Raw genomic sequence first — 13,936 nt, forward strand, 5'->3', positions numbered from 1 at the left:
GACAGGGCAATAACGCTGGAGACACACATGAGGTCTGCTATCTCTTCATAGTGAATGATTTAATAGAATCATCAATAATTTGCAATTGAATAATCACATTTTCTCGAATTTAAAGCTTATTTTCAATTTTAAATGAAAATGTTACTGAACATTAATTGTAGAGATTTTCATGCTCAATCTACTCCACTTGATTTTTTTTGTTTCAATTGTATCTGAAGCCTGATAATTGGGAATCTATCTGCATTGATGGGGCGGAGCTCCTGAAATTTTTACACATATGAGACTTGTGGCAGTTGATAGAGCTTATCAAATCAAATCAAATCAAATGTTTTTATTGTCGTTCACAATTATACATGTATTGACAAAGTCATGAAAACGGAGCATAGTCCTTAGTCTAAAGCCGAGGTGAATAAAAACATAATATATATAGAATTTAAACATTAAAAATAAATAAACTATAAAAATAACACCAGGACAGACAATAAAATTTGGAATTGAATAACAGAATTGATTGAAACAACACTTCAGCACTTCTAATACTTAACACTAAATAATTATATGTGGATGCTCAAAGAATTCCTCAATGTCATAGAAAGGATTTTCACTCAGCCAAATATCCAGTTTATTGAGAAAAGTCATATTATCATATTTGTTAATGGACCCCAACAAACTATTGTAAACCTTTTTGTACATTATACAGTGACTATTAAGAGATTTACTTAATCTGCAATATTGGAAATTCATTCTACCCCTATTACGTGTGCTGTGTGAGTGGACATGTTCATTAAGAGTTGTTTCTGGTAATTTCTTTAAAGAGTAAGCAGCAAGTTCAAAGATATAAAGATTGATGACAGTCTTAATATTCAATTTTATAAATATAGGCTTACAGTGATCCAAGGGACCTGAAGCATTGATAATTCTAACAACTTTCTTTTGCAACCTCAATATCTCTGCAACCCTCGGAGAATTGCCCCATACAAGAAGACAGTATTTAATAAGGGACTGAAAAAACGCAAAGTAAGCCATTCTCACACTATGTGGAGTCACACATTGCTTCAGACGTCCAATGAGATAGATGACTCTTGAAAGCCTAGCTTTTAAATAATCAATGTGTTTTCCCCAGGTCAGTTGATGATCAATGTGTACCCCTAAAAATTTAACATTATTTACAATATCCTGCTGAGTATCTTCATTATCATATGGTCTCAGACTAAATATGACATTTTCAGTCTTATTAGCATTTAAAAGATATCCATTTGCTCTGAACCAGGCTCCTGCTTCATCAAGTGAGTTATTAACAACATTTGAGAGCTTAGCTATATCATTAGAGACATTCAAAAAGGTAGTATCATCCGCATATAATACTGCTCTGCTCAAAACATTGTGAGGCAAATCATTGATACTTATAAGGAATAATAGAGGACCCAGGACGGATTCTTGAGGTATGCCATACTTCAGGAAAATTACATCAGACCACTCTCCATTGACGCAGACGGTCTGCTTTCTATTCTTCAGGTAAGACTCAAATAGTGTTAGAGAAACTCCCCGAAAACCGTAATAATGAAGTTTCTCTATCAAGTCACCATGGTCGACGCAGTCAAATGCTTTGCTTAAGTCACAGAATGTAACCTGTGCATAAGAACTATTTTCAAATGCCTGCAAAATGTCACAGACCAAACCCTCAACTGCATCAACAGTTGCTTTGCCTTTTCTAAAGCCGAACTGAACTCCTGATAATAAGTTATTTTCCTCCAAAAATACAACAACTTGCTCACATATTATTATTTCAATAAGTTTAGAAAGAACAGGCACCAATGACACAGGACGATAGCTCTCTGGTTTATCTTTAGACCCCTTTTTGAAAATAGGGCACACCTTTGATATTTTAAGTTCCTCAGGGAATTTCCCCTCTTGCAATATTCTGTTTATGCATGCGGTCAGTGGTTGCACAATGTGAGGTATTATTTTTTTCAAAAAATTGTTCGACATGTTATAATAATCATAGCTGTAAGAGTTATTTAACTGTTTTGCTGCCTTTAAAACATCAATTATTGTGACAGGTCTCCACTCGAAACACCTATTTAGCCTAACATTAACTTTATTAATACAATCTTTTACTGATATATCAGGTTTGACAATCTCTCTTTTAACCCTATCAACGGACTCAACACAGTAACTGTTAATGAATTTGGGGATATCAGTGGTTCAACGCCTTTTGATATATTACAACTTTTTTTATGAGAGCCCATGCAGTCTTACATTTATTATTGCTAGATTTGATAAGTTTACTATTAGGAGTAACTTTGGCATTAGTCACCTCTCTGATATAGACTTTTTTCAATGCAGTCAACTGGTTCTTAATTTCGACACTGCCTGTGCTTTTATGTAATAAATGAAGTGAAATTATCCTATCCTTTTCCTTGGCTAAATCCTGAGTATACCAATTTTTCTTTTTTACTTTGTTTATGATTCTACAAGGCTTAAGAACCAAGAAAACCTGTATTATATTGGTCAAGATCATAAAAAAGAAACTGAACATTGCCATTGCATCACGAAAGTGATGATGTGATAACATACTCCAATCAGTAAATCTCAACTTTTCAATAAGTCGTGAAAGCTTCTCTCTGGAAAACATGTTTAAAACTACTTCTAGTCAGATCATTCGGCTCACTTATCAGAGTTATATTAGATATCTTAGGTTTTAACTAATCTTACAACTAAACCATCATGGTCTGTGAACGGAAAGTCCTTTACTACCCTACTCTCTTGCACGATCAGTATGACAATTAACAAAAACATTATCGAGACAGCTATCACCTCTGGTAGGCTGTGAGTTCAAACAATAACAGTTGAATTCTCTAAGTAAATTGAGGAACTCTAAACCTAGCTCCGCAGTGCAGGCTGGTTGCTTGGCTGAATCGGACTAGGCGCTGAGACAGCAAATAATAGCAGCGTTGGTGGGAATGCGAGCGGCCGCAGTAACACCTCCCACCCAGCAATGGTCGGCGTAGTTACGCCTAGCGGACAGACGAAAGAACAAACCAGTCGGTTATTTGATCCCTCCAGCCAGGCTCAGCCAAGCAGCCGAGACAATAGAACAATGGAGTGACGGTCTTATTCGCGTTCATCAGCAGTTTTCTTTCTCACGACTATTTTTATTTTTGTGAGTCAATAATAACTCCAGTCACCAGTAAAAAGTTTCCAGAAACGTGGTGTACTACCATATTAATGACTTTTCATGATGATTTTTAATTATTTAAAAACATTGTTGACATTCTGAGCCTTTAGGCTAAACTTGGGGTCGCTGAGAACGAATCTGCAATCAGAATTTCTCTATCACCAAAAAATAACGAAAAAAATCCAGCTGTTGATCTTCCGGCAACCGTTAACAGTCATCCTGCAATGCGGCCGAAACACTTCCAAGCCAGACACCCATCTCGAATGACAACAACGCCAAGCTGTAAGAAACCATCCTGCACTGTGGCGCTAGGTTAACACTGTTTTCTTTGAGGTCAAAACATCGAAATCAGCATTGAGATCACCCCCCGCTATTACAGTGTAATTTTCCCATTTAGATAAGTGGCTAAGGAGATTCTCAAGAGCACTCAAGAATTCAACTTTCACTGTTTTGTTGGGGTGAGAGTGTATGAACGGCACAATATGAGATACTACCAGCGTTAAACAGCTTCTCGGAAAATAACTACGTGGACTATCAGCTTGAGATAACAGTAAAAGTTGCGACATAAACGCCCTATACCATGGGATATCTTCTTATGCTATTTTTTCTCTATGGTTATACTATTATAAATTCAGATTAACCCATAAAACAATCTTGATAAACCATTGTATTGCAATAAAACGCTCCGATACATTGCATTCATATAAAAGCACTGAATACATGCTGGCATCGAGCACATGTTCTACGAGAATCAAAATATCTCATCCCCGAAATTCACTAGCTGATGTATAACCGAACTACAAATCTAAACAAGACCTAGGACCTCAAGGATTTGTTAGGAGGTGGGGTTTTTGCTTTTAAATGGGAAAATGATTCTATTATTTAAATGTTTTGATAATTATTGTGAAGTAGAAACAGAAAGCTTGCATGTCAGAACATGTTTGTGTTATATAATTTGACTATACGTCACCGTATGATTTTCAAGAATGCGATATTCTGTCCAGCCTACGTCACGGCTGCAGTTCCCCCACTCCAATTGCATGTCAACTTAAATTCAATAGATGAGTGACCAACCTTCTGTCTACTAAAGCCGCGTTCACACCAAAGTTATTAACAAAATGTTATTATCTTAATCATTATAGATTCTATTAGATTGAACGGAACTTGACAAACACATTATGTTCATCATGTGTATGATAAGTTATGTTCAATCACATAGAATCTGTAAGGATTAAGTTATTAACATTTTGTTAATAACTTTGGTGTAAACGCAGCTTTATGCCGGGTCTACACGACCACGATATTTACGCAAAATTGGCTCAAAGCCAGGTTTACGCAAATCTGGCTTTGAGCCAAGTTTGCTCAAACCTCTGTTCACACGACACCAACTTTAACACAAACCTGTATTATAAACTGAACCATATATAAAATCTCTACGAAGTCTTTGAAGTGTTTATAAACTTGTGATGAATAGTAACTCAAGCCTCCTCCTCCTCCTCCCACTTCTCAATAATAATAAAAATAATCAAGAATACTGCTTATCAAGTGAAGAGTGAATAACTATATCTATTACATTACTATAGAGTAGATAAGATAATTATTATCCATTAAAAAATCTTCCTTGTTTTTGAGTATTTATGAGAATTGACATTGCACATAATTAATTTGAGGATGCTGAATCCGAATCTGAAATCGCGAATTCTCTATCTTCATTTTGAAACGATTTAGGTTTTCATGGATAGATGAGACATAATCGTTTCCTAGAAAAATTGACGCAAACCTGGCTGAGATTGATCGAAGAAAGCACAAACCTTCAAACCTCAGAAATGTACAACGATCTCCCGTCTACACGACGCAAACTTAGCGCAAACCTGCCAGGTTTGCGCTAATATCGTTGTCGTGTAGACCCAAAGACCTTGAAGATGCATAGGCTCACATCCAGCGCTAGTGTCGTACTTGGAATTGAAATCCGCAATTGAGGGGGCAACCCATAAGATTATTACATACCAATGCCACCAATGCCTTTGTGATCTATTGTATTACAAATATATATAGATATATTGGCCCATATGAATAAAGTTGAGCATTTGCTCATACTTCTTAAAATATGAAGCATTTGCTTCATTTTCTATGAATAAACGTGAGCAAAACCTTTTGCTCATGCTCATCAAAAAAAATAGTTTGAGCATTTGCTCAAAAGTAAAAGCTTTTGCTCAAAATTGTATGAATAAACTAGAGCATTTGCTCAACTTTTTGAAGCAAATGCTTCAAAAAAGGTGAGTCTAGTCTAGAACAGCTCATCACCTTTTGCTCATAGTAAAATGGCTCAACTAATTCGTATGAGGAAGAGGAAACTATACCAGATACTATCATAACCAATAGTGTAGAACTATAAAACTCTTTTTAGATTCAACCATGATATATATCACTATTATTCCTACAAAAGAATAAATACAAAAGCCACCTGTTATAAAGATAGCCATCATAAAATAGGAAATAGGCATTTAAGAATATGAGAGTGTAGACGATTATAAGAAGGCTATTGATATTATAAGAATATGCTGAAGATTATTATAGAGATGACACTTTTTACGCTATTATTTCAAAATTCTAAACTCAACTAACCTAAAACTGTATTCATAAAAAATAGAAAACAGAGCAGACGACGCAAACACAAGCGGTGCCCCCTGTTTGCATATTTAGCGCTTCCGTGAGCTATAAATACAAATTAAGGCTACAAAAAGCGAATCAGCTGATGAAAAATCTTTAAAATACGTGAGCATTTGCTCCAGAGTTCAGGAGCATAAGGTAAGAGTATAAGGTAAAGCTTATTCATATCAAAATGAGCAAATGCTTTTGCTTCTACCTTTTGCTCATGAGCAAAGCCTTATGCTCAATGCTTTTGCTCATGAGCATTTGCTCTGGTTTTATTCATATGGGCCAATATCTCGTGCTAAAATACCCCAATGGCGGCCTTCAATTTCAAGTAAGAGCTATATTACTTTGCAAAAGTGTTACATACCCAACAAAAGCACAGCTGACAAAACTGCAAACAATCGCCTCTGTTTCTCAGCTGTGAAGCCGACCATTTCCATGGACTGTTTTAGCCGAGAAAACTCGTAGTTCTCATCTGAATTTGGTATCTCCAATCTCTTCTGTATCACCTCCTCCGTTGCTTCCGTTCAGATAGTTGTAATCCGCCGTATCCTGGAGATACAGCAGCTTCCTGTCTGTATCACTGGCACCGACTAGCAGATAGTAGAACACATGGTAGTTGCGTTCATTACGACCCTGACGGCAAATTCGCGATTTTTCCAGAAGATATTTCTGCACCACAGCCCTGCAAAAGATTGCCAACATTTCAAATAATTTGAAAGATTATCTTGTACTACTGATCCATTAACAGACAGTACATTTTGTAATAATAATTGTAAATCTTCTTAATGATATATTTTCTCTATGGTATCAAAATAAATGATACAGTATCAACACAATATGATACTGTATCACGACAATATGAATAGTATAGAATGACTTCCTTATAGCCTGGTTTTAATTAGTAGAGTAAGGCTCAACTGACACTTAGGCGACTCAGGTGGAGAAGAGACTGGACTCTAGTGGAGAGCATGTGTTTCCAAATGGTGACACTCAGACCAGTCGATTCTAGTCTCCGCGACGTCACCATTTCAAAACACATGCTCTCCACTAGAGTCCAGTCTCTTCTCCACCTGCGTCGCCTAAGTGTGAGTTGAGCCTTAGTGGTAGAGTTCCCTGGGCAAGTATTGCATATCTTGTGAACTCTCCCAATGGATACGTTCATGGTAGAGTATTAGTTTTTAGTAGAGTAGAGTGGGATAGTACTCTACCACTTGCCTTCCCCCACCACCGCTTCTCACTCTACTCTACCACTACTATGCTAATGAAAACAGTCTCGAGCTAGTAGAGTAGTTCCATAGGCTATCAAGTTCAAGAAGTATTGTTATTTATCAAAAAGTATTAGATTATAAAAATTTATTGAAAAGTGTTAATTTATTAAAGTGTTAATTAGTGTTCTACAATTATTAGTGTTGATTCTACATTGATGAAAGACGATCTGTAAACAGAGCTGAGTGAGAAAGAGATAGCGCTATCCGCCTTGTTGAATGATAGACAAGGATAGCAATACCATTGCTAATCAAACACTGCTATTATACTGTGGACCTCACTATAGAAGATATTTCTGGACTAAAGCCCTGTAAATCAAATTAACTAGTAGTTCTTTGAACAGTAGACCTCACGCAGTATTCTCATCCACAAGTACCTGATTGAAACTAAAGACCTTATGGAAATACAGCAATAGACTGGCTTCTCCACACATCTGTGTAATCACTTGTCAGCTGATTTATGATGAATAATTCTATAGTCTGATTTTTACGGTAATATTGGCGTATGAAGGAGGCTCCTTTTTCCTTTTATATTATCCTTGAAATGAAAAATTTCCAAAATATACCTTATACATACGTCGACACGCCTTGTTTCAAAGTACTTGTGCACCAAATTTTATCCAAATCGGACAATAACTGAGACTGTAACTGCGGTACAAACAACAAACAGACAAACGTCGATCGAGACGAAACTAAGACCTCAACTTCGCTTCGGTCAATTAATTGTGTAATCTTGTAAAATGTCTTTTAAGAAGGCATATCTTCTTAATGCTATTATAAAACTGATTTGGGCATAAATAATTCAGTATCATTTTTTTAATATTCGTGCAACTAGGCGACTGACTTTCCTGGCAGATATTTCTGGACCACAGCCCTAGAAGAAATTGACAAAATTTCTATCAATTTGAAAGATTATCCTGTTCTACTAACCCATTAGATAGACAATACATTTCGTAGGACACCCTGTATTAAATCATAATTAAAAGTAAATAATGATTAAACCCTATATTAAAATTCACCCACCCATGCACCATCCCGTTTTCCTTATAGTTGACCTGGATAAATTTTCCAAATCGGCTAGAATTGTTGTTATGAGCCGTCTTGGCATTGCCAAAAGCCTGTAAGCAATCACAACACATATTAAATTGAATAAAATACATCACGAGGAACAAAATTATTAAAATAACAATAACGCAGAAGAAAGAGAGAAAATACGACCTAAAAGAGCCTCTATCTTTCATAAAGGCGAGCGAAGCGAGTAGCCTCTATCTATATTTATACTATAGTATATAATATACTATTTTGGTAGAGAGTTAGTGGGAAGGATATTTTTAATATTCTTTCCGAAGAATGGACATTGATATGTCCAAAGCTCCGCCAATTTATGTAGATGCATAACAATATGATTATTATCCATAGTTATTATATTACAAACTGCTTTTTCATATCATATACAGTTCAATAATTATTTTCTTAGTCTATATTATGTAAATTCATCTATAATTTTGCTGTATTGTAAGCTATTGTATATAAGTGTATAAGCCAGTATATATTGTAATCTACATAAATAAAGTACTCAATCAATCAATCAATACTATAAAAATCTGGTGTGGTACACTCACACAACTTTCCTTGCTCATATTTGAAACTACGATCAGACTTCTGTATATGTGTAGTATATATAATTGTTTTCAGAGAACTTTTTCTTTGTGTGAATAAATTGTGAAATTCGATGATTTTTTTTAGTCGTCATTTTTTTTAAAGTCGTCAAAACAGCTGTTCTACAGATGAAATATCTCGACTACGTGTTCTTTTTATGAACTGCTCTACCTACCTACCTCATGCACGAGAAGGAGGTTACAAAGTCCATTTCTCAAGGATGGGGTGGACCCCCCATTAGTTTCCCAGAAAGGAGACTCATGCCATTTAATAGAGCTGATAAATAACTATACAGGGTATGAGTTTGAAAAAAATCGGTCAAGTTATTTTTGAGACATGGTTTTTCAGTAATTATCAGCCATTTTTCTCAAGAATATTACGGAGCTCCTGCAATTTTCCCAGAAATGAGACTCATGTCAGTTGATAGGGCTTATAAATAGCTATCCATGGTATAAATTTGAAGAAAATCGTTAAAGCCGTTTTCGAGAAAACCGTGAAAAACATGTTTTTTAGTAATTATCCGCCATTTTGAATTCAATTTTATTGAATTTCTTATTGTCGGATCCTCATGGTATAAGGACCTTAAGTTTAAAATTTCAATTCAATCGGTTGATTAGGAATGGAGTTATCGTGTTCACAGACATACACACACACACACACACACACACACACACACACACACACACACACACACACACACACACACACACACACACACACACACACACAGACCAACACCCAAAAAGAATGTTTTGGACTCAGGGAACCTTGAAACGTATAGAAAACTTGAAATTAGGGTACCTTAATTTTTTTTGGAAAGCAATACTTTCCTTACCTATGGTAATAGGGCAAGGAAAGTAATAAAGGAAAGAACTGGCTTCTACACGAAGGGGATAGGAAATTCACGAATGACGCATCATCACGTCTCAACTCATTCACTTGACATTCTGCATATACATTCTAAATGTACCGGGGATGGTTATATGCCTATTTTCAATTCTCCAATAATTTAGTAGGTCAAGTTTTCAGTTTGTCAAGTTTTTAATTACCTCTACTGAAAGAAAACGGAGTTTAGCACTTCAACAATCCATAACTCGCTTATTGGACCACTTAAAAATTTCAGTTGCCACTTTTTCTCACTCTTATAATGATCTAAACAATTATATTGAAAAAGATTATCCAATTTAAATAAAAAAAAGTGTACCGCGAAGCCTCAAATCCCGAGCTCGGAAACCGGCTCTAAATGTGTTGACAATACATTGAATAGACGAAATGAATACGTACATTGTTGTACTTTACTTAGATCTTAGTAATAATTGTATTAATGATAAATGAACAATAGTTATTTGTATATCTAGAGTGAAAAGTACGACTTTTTCTCCCTGTGGAAAAAAGTTTGAAGCCCGAGGCGAAGCCGAGGGCAACAATTTTCCTGAGGGAGAAAACGTATTTTTCGCTCGTGATGTACACAACATTTTTCCTCCATCTACATTTTTTTATAGAAACTGCAAATAATATCATTTTAATAACTTACGTATTGGTGACAATGTTTCCTAACAACATAACCTAAAATCTGAAACCCAAAAACCGGTCGTCTGATTGGCACTGCCGATTGCGCTATCTATCGGCAAAAGTTGTAACAATTATATCAGCTGGGCGTCAACCAAAAATGGCTGACTCCAGATCATGCGGTTCAGATTTGAATTGCAGATCAAAAATATTTTGTTGGCTGGTATTTTGAATAGAATATAATATTTTTAAAATTGTATAAATTTTTATCATCTACTAATATTAAGAATATAATATCATATATATCATGAGTTGATCAAATTTCTGGTTGTGGTATTGAATTCAGTTGACTCAATGACAGACACCTCTATTATGCTTTCTCATCTGAGCTTAGACCTTCTACCCTATTACAATGTAAGTTTCAAAATAGAGATGCTTCCCATGTTATTTAAATGGGGTCAATTTTCCTCCCTAGGGAGATTTTCTGTTTTTTACTATCGAGAGCGAAAAAGTGACACTTCAGTATTATGTTTCAGGGAGTAAAGTAAGTACTTTAGACAGTAGGTGGAGGAAAATTGAATTTGAATGTTACCAACCTCTAATACAGGGCCGGCACTAAGTATAGTCTGTTCCACTCCGCTAGCGTGAGATCCCTTCTGGGAGGCCAACGCAGTCAGATGATGTAGTAAGAAATTGGTACTCTCCGTTTTGCCACTGCCTGATTCGCCGCTAAAAATAAATATAAAGTAAAATAAAATGTTAAAGTAAGTTGAGACACATTTTTTTCCACACAGCACATCACTCAATATACAGTATTACCATAGAGAAACAATAGCTGAGAGACATCAGCGGGTGGAAATACAGTCTCACTCTTTTGTGTATCAGTCGGAATGGTTACAGGCGAGGAGTGGGGTCCCTCAGGGATCAGTCCTTGGTCCTTTGCTTTTCCTTCTGTATATTAACGACTTGCCACCACACCTTGAGCCAGCACACTGTGTTTTATACGCTGATGATGTAAGTATTTTATTGAAAAGTAACAGTCAGCATGATATGGAATCTGAAAGTAGAAGAGCTCTTCAGAAACTAGAAGAATGGCTGGCCTCAAATATGTTGGTACTAAATTACAATAAGACTATGCAGATTCCATTCAGGACGGCTCGGGAAGCAGTATTGGATACGAGAGATGGAATCATAGGTTCAGCAAACGAGGCAAAGGCACTTGGAGTAGTGCTGGACTCTGAACTCTCCTGGCGACCTCATTTAGACCAGCTAAAAAGCAAACTAAACTCAGCAGTATTTGTTCTTAGAACCGTGAAGAAATTGCTGGATGCAGGAACGCTTAGAAGTGTTTATTTTGCTGTGGTCCATTCTCTTCTTTCATACGGTGTTATATTTTGGGGCAATTCAACTCATGCAATACATATATTTAGGATTCAAAAGTGGGCAGTTAGAGTGATGGTGGGTGAATCTATTAGAGCAAGTTGTAGAGATTATTTCAAAGAGTTAAAGATTCTACCACTACCAGGTGTATATATTTTAGAGGCTCTTTGTTTTATTGATAGGAATAAAGATAGGTTCAATACAGGAGAGTTGTTCCACTCATACAATACCAGATATAGACAAAACCTCAGAGACGACATTCATCGAACTGGTATATATGAGAGGGGGGTAAAGAGTGCAGGAATTCGGCTTTATAATTCATTGCCAACATGCATAAAAGCTCTTACAGGTGAAAAGTTCAGAATTAAGGTGAGGGAGGAGTTGTTGCAGGTTTGTCCTTATTCCAGTGAGGAATTCTTTTTGCATTATAGAATGCAAAGATTGACGACTTAGATTATAATTGACAAATCCTTATACCCCTTTCATAGGTGGTCAGTGGGATGAAAAAAATTAAATGAAATAGCATAAGTAGATATCCCATGGTATAGGGCGTTTATGTCGCAACTTTTACTGTTATCTCAAGCCGATTACTGTCGATTATTACTGTTTTGTTGGGAGTGTAAGAGTGTATGAACGGCACAATATGAGAGACTACCAGCGTCATAAAGCTTCACAGAAAAGAACTACGTGGACTATCAGCTTGAGATAACAGTATGGGCCGGTTTCCGAGCTCGGGATTCAGTCAAGTTATAGACTTTAAACAGCTGTAGTCAGAAAATTGGCTTTCCGAAACGGGGCGTAGTCGCAGTCATTGTCTTAGTCACATTTGAATTAAATTTCAAAAAAACTAGAAAATTAAAAACAAAATAAATAATGAGAAAATAGTGTAAAGTTTCAGCTATTTTGAATTATCTAGAAATGTTTAATTTCGTCAAGGAAAAACGTTTCCAATTGTAACAATTCAAACACCCCGCTCTCATAGGATATTAATTATTAGAATAGCGGAGTCATCACTCAGTCCACCAAATTGGACTTTTGTACCGGTGAGCTGAAGAGTGATGACCGCGTAGAGGCGAAACTAGAGGGAGAACGTTCCGAGATGCGCTAGAGGAAGGTTGTGCGTGAGATAGTGAGATGTAGTTTTTAGTAATGTGATTGAGGAGTGATTATGCTTAGAGAGAGAGAGAGTATAGATGTTTGTTATGGGATTTTTTCAATAGAGTGAGATTGTTTTGGTGAATTTGCGTATTTATTTAATAATATTATCCTATAAAAGTAGCAGGGCGCAGGACCCTAAAAACCTGGTGGTGGCAGCTCTACTGGAGAGCACTGTCATGCTCGCCACGCACGCCTTACAATCATAGAAATGAGAAAATAAAAACTGCAACTACTGTTATAAAAACTGCGACTACGCCCCGTTTTGGGAAGCTAATTTTCTGACTCCAGCTGTTTAAAGTCTAGAACTTGGCTGAATCCCGAGCTCGGAAACCGGCCATTAATGACAACTGAGTTTACAACTATAGAAATTGAAGATGTTTTAATGAATTATCTGATCTGATTTTTGAAGTTAGTTGTGAATATTTCCTATTTTAGTTGACCGAGCGAAGTGAGGTCTAAGATTCAAGTCGACTGTTTGGCATTTCTCGTAATGTTTAAATGTTTATATGTTGCGCATTTACGGCGAAACGCGGTAATAGATTTTCATGAAATTTGACATGTATGTTCCTTTTTTAATAGCGCGTCGACGTATATACAAGGTTTTTGGAAACTTTGCATTTCAAGGATAATATAAAAGGAAAAAGGAGCCTCCTTCATACGCCAATATTAGAGTAAAAATCAGACTATAGAATTATGCATCATAAATCAGCTGACAAGTGATTACACAGATGTGATTGTAGTTACAATCAGTTACTTGTGGATGAGAATACTGCGTGAGGTCTACTGCTCACAGAACTACTAGTTATATTAAGCCGTGTTCACACTGAACAAATAATCAACTTACATGTTCGGCAAACATTCTTTATTATTTATTTATTCATTTATAATTTGCAATCAACCTGTAATAAATAGAGACCATTGAAGAGCTAGAATAATGGCTTTTATTGACTAAAATAAACTGAGATAAAATAACAAACTTTCTGATGATTTAGAATAATTCAAACAACTGATTTATGACATATGATTATCATATCATTCTTCCCTCCCAGTGGTGGAACCTACCGGGGCTAATCTACGAATGTTGACAGAAACTTCTCTTCCATCAGAAAGTCTTACTTGAGCGACATGA

General features: G+C 36.1%; 1 protein-coding gene across 1 annotated transcript in view; it reads right to left on the reverse strand.

Annotated features, from left to right (window-relative positions):
* LOC111060361 (unconventional myosin-IXa) overlaps window positions 1-13,936 on the reverse strand; it is a 176,120-nt gene that overhangs the window by 123,293 nt on the left and 38,891 nt on the right. Inside the window, 4 exon segments of the mRNA XM_039435347.1 lie at window positions 6,201-6,321; window positions 6,323-6,518; window positions 8,125-8,219; window positions 10,866-10,998. Coding sequence (XP_039291281.1) covers window positions 6,201-6,321; window positions 6,323-6,518; window positions 8,125-8,219; window positions 10,866-10,998 — 545 coding nt within the window.

The sequence above is a fragment of the Nilaparvata lugens genome, chromosome 9, assembly GCF_014356525.2.
Source record: "Nilaparvata lugens isolate BPH chromosome 9, ASM1435652v1, whole genome shotgun sequence".
Classification (NCBI taxonomy): domain Eukaryota; kingdom Metazoa; phylum Arthropoda; class Insecta; order Hemiptera; family Delphacidae; genus Nilaparvata; species Nilaparvata lugens.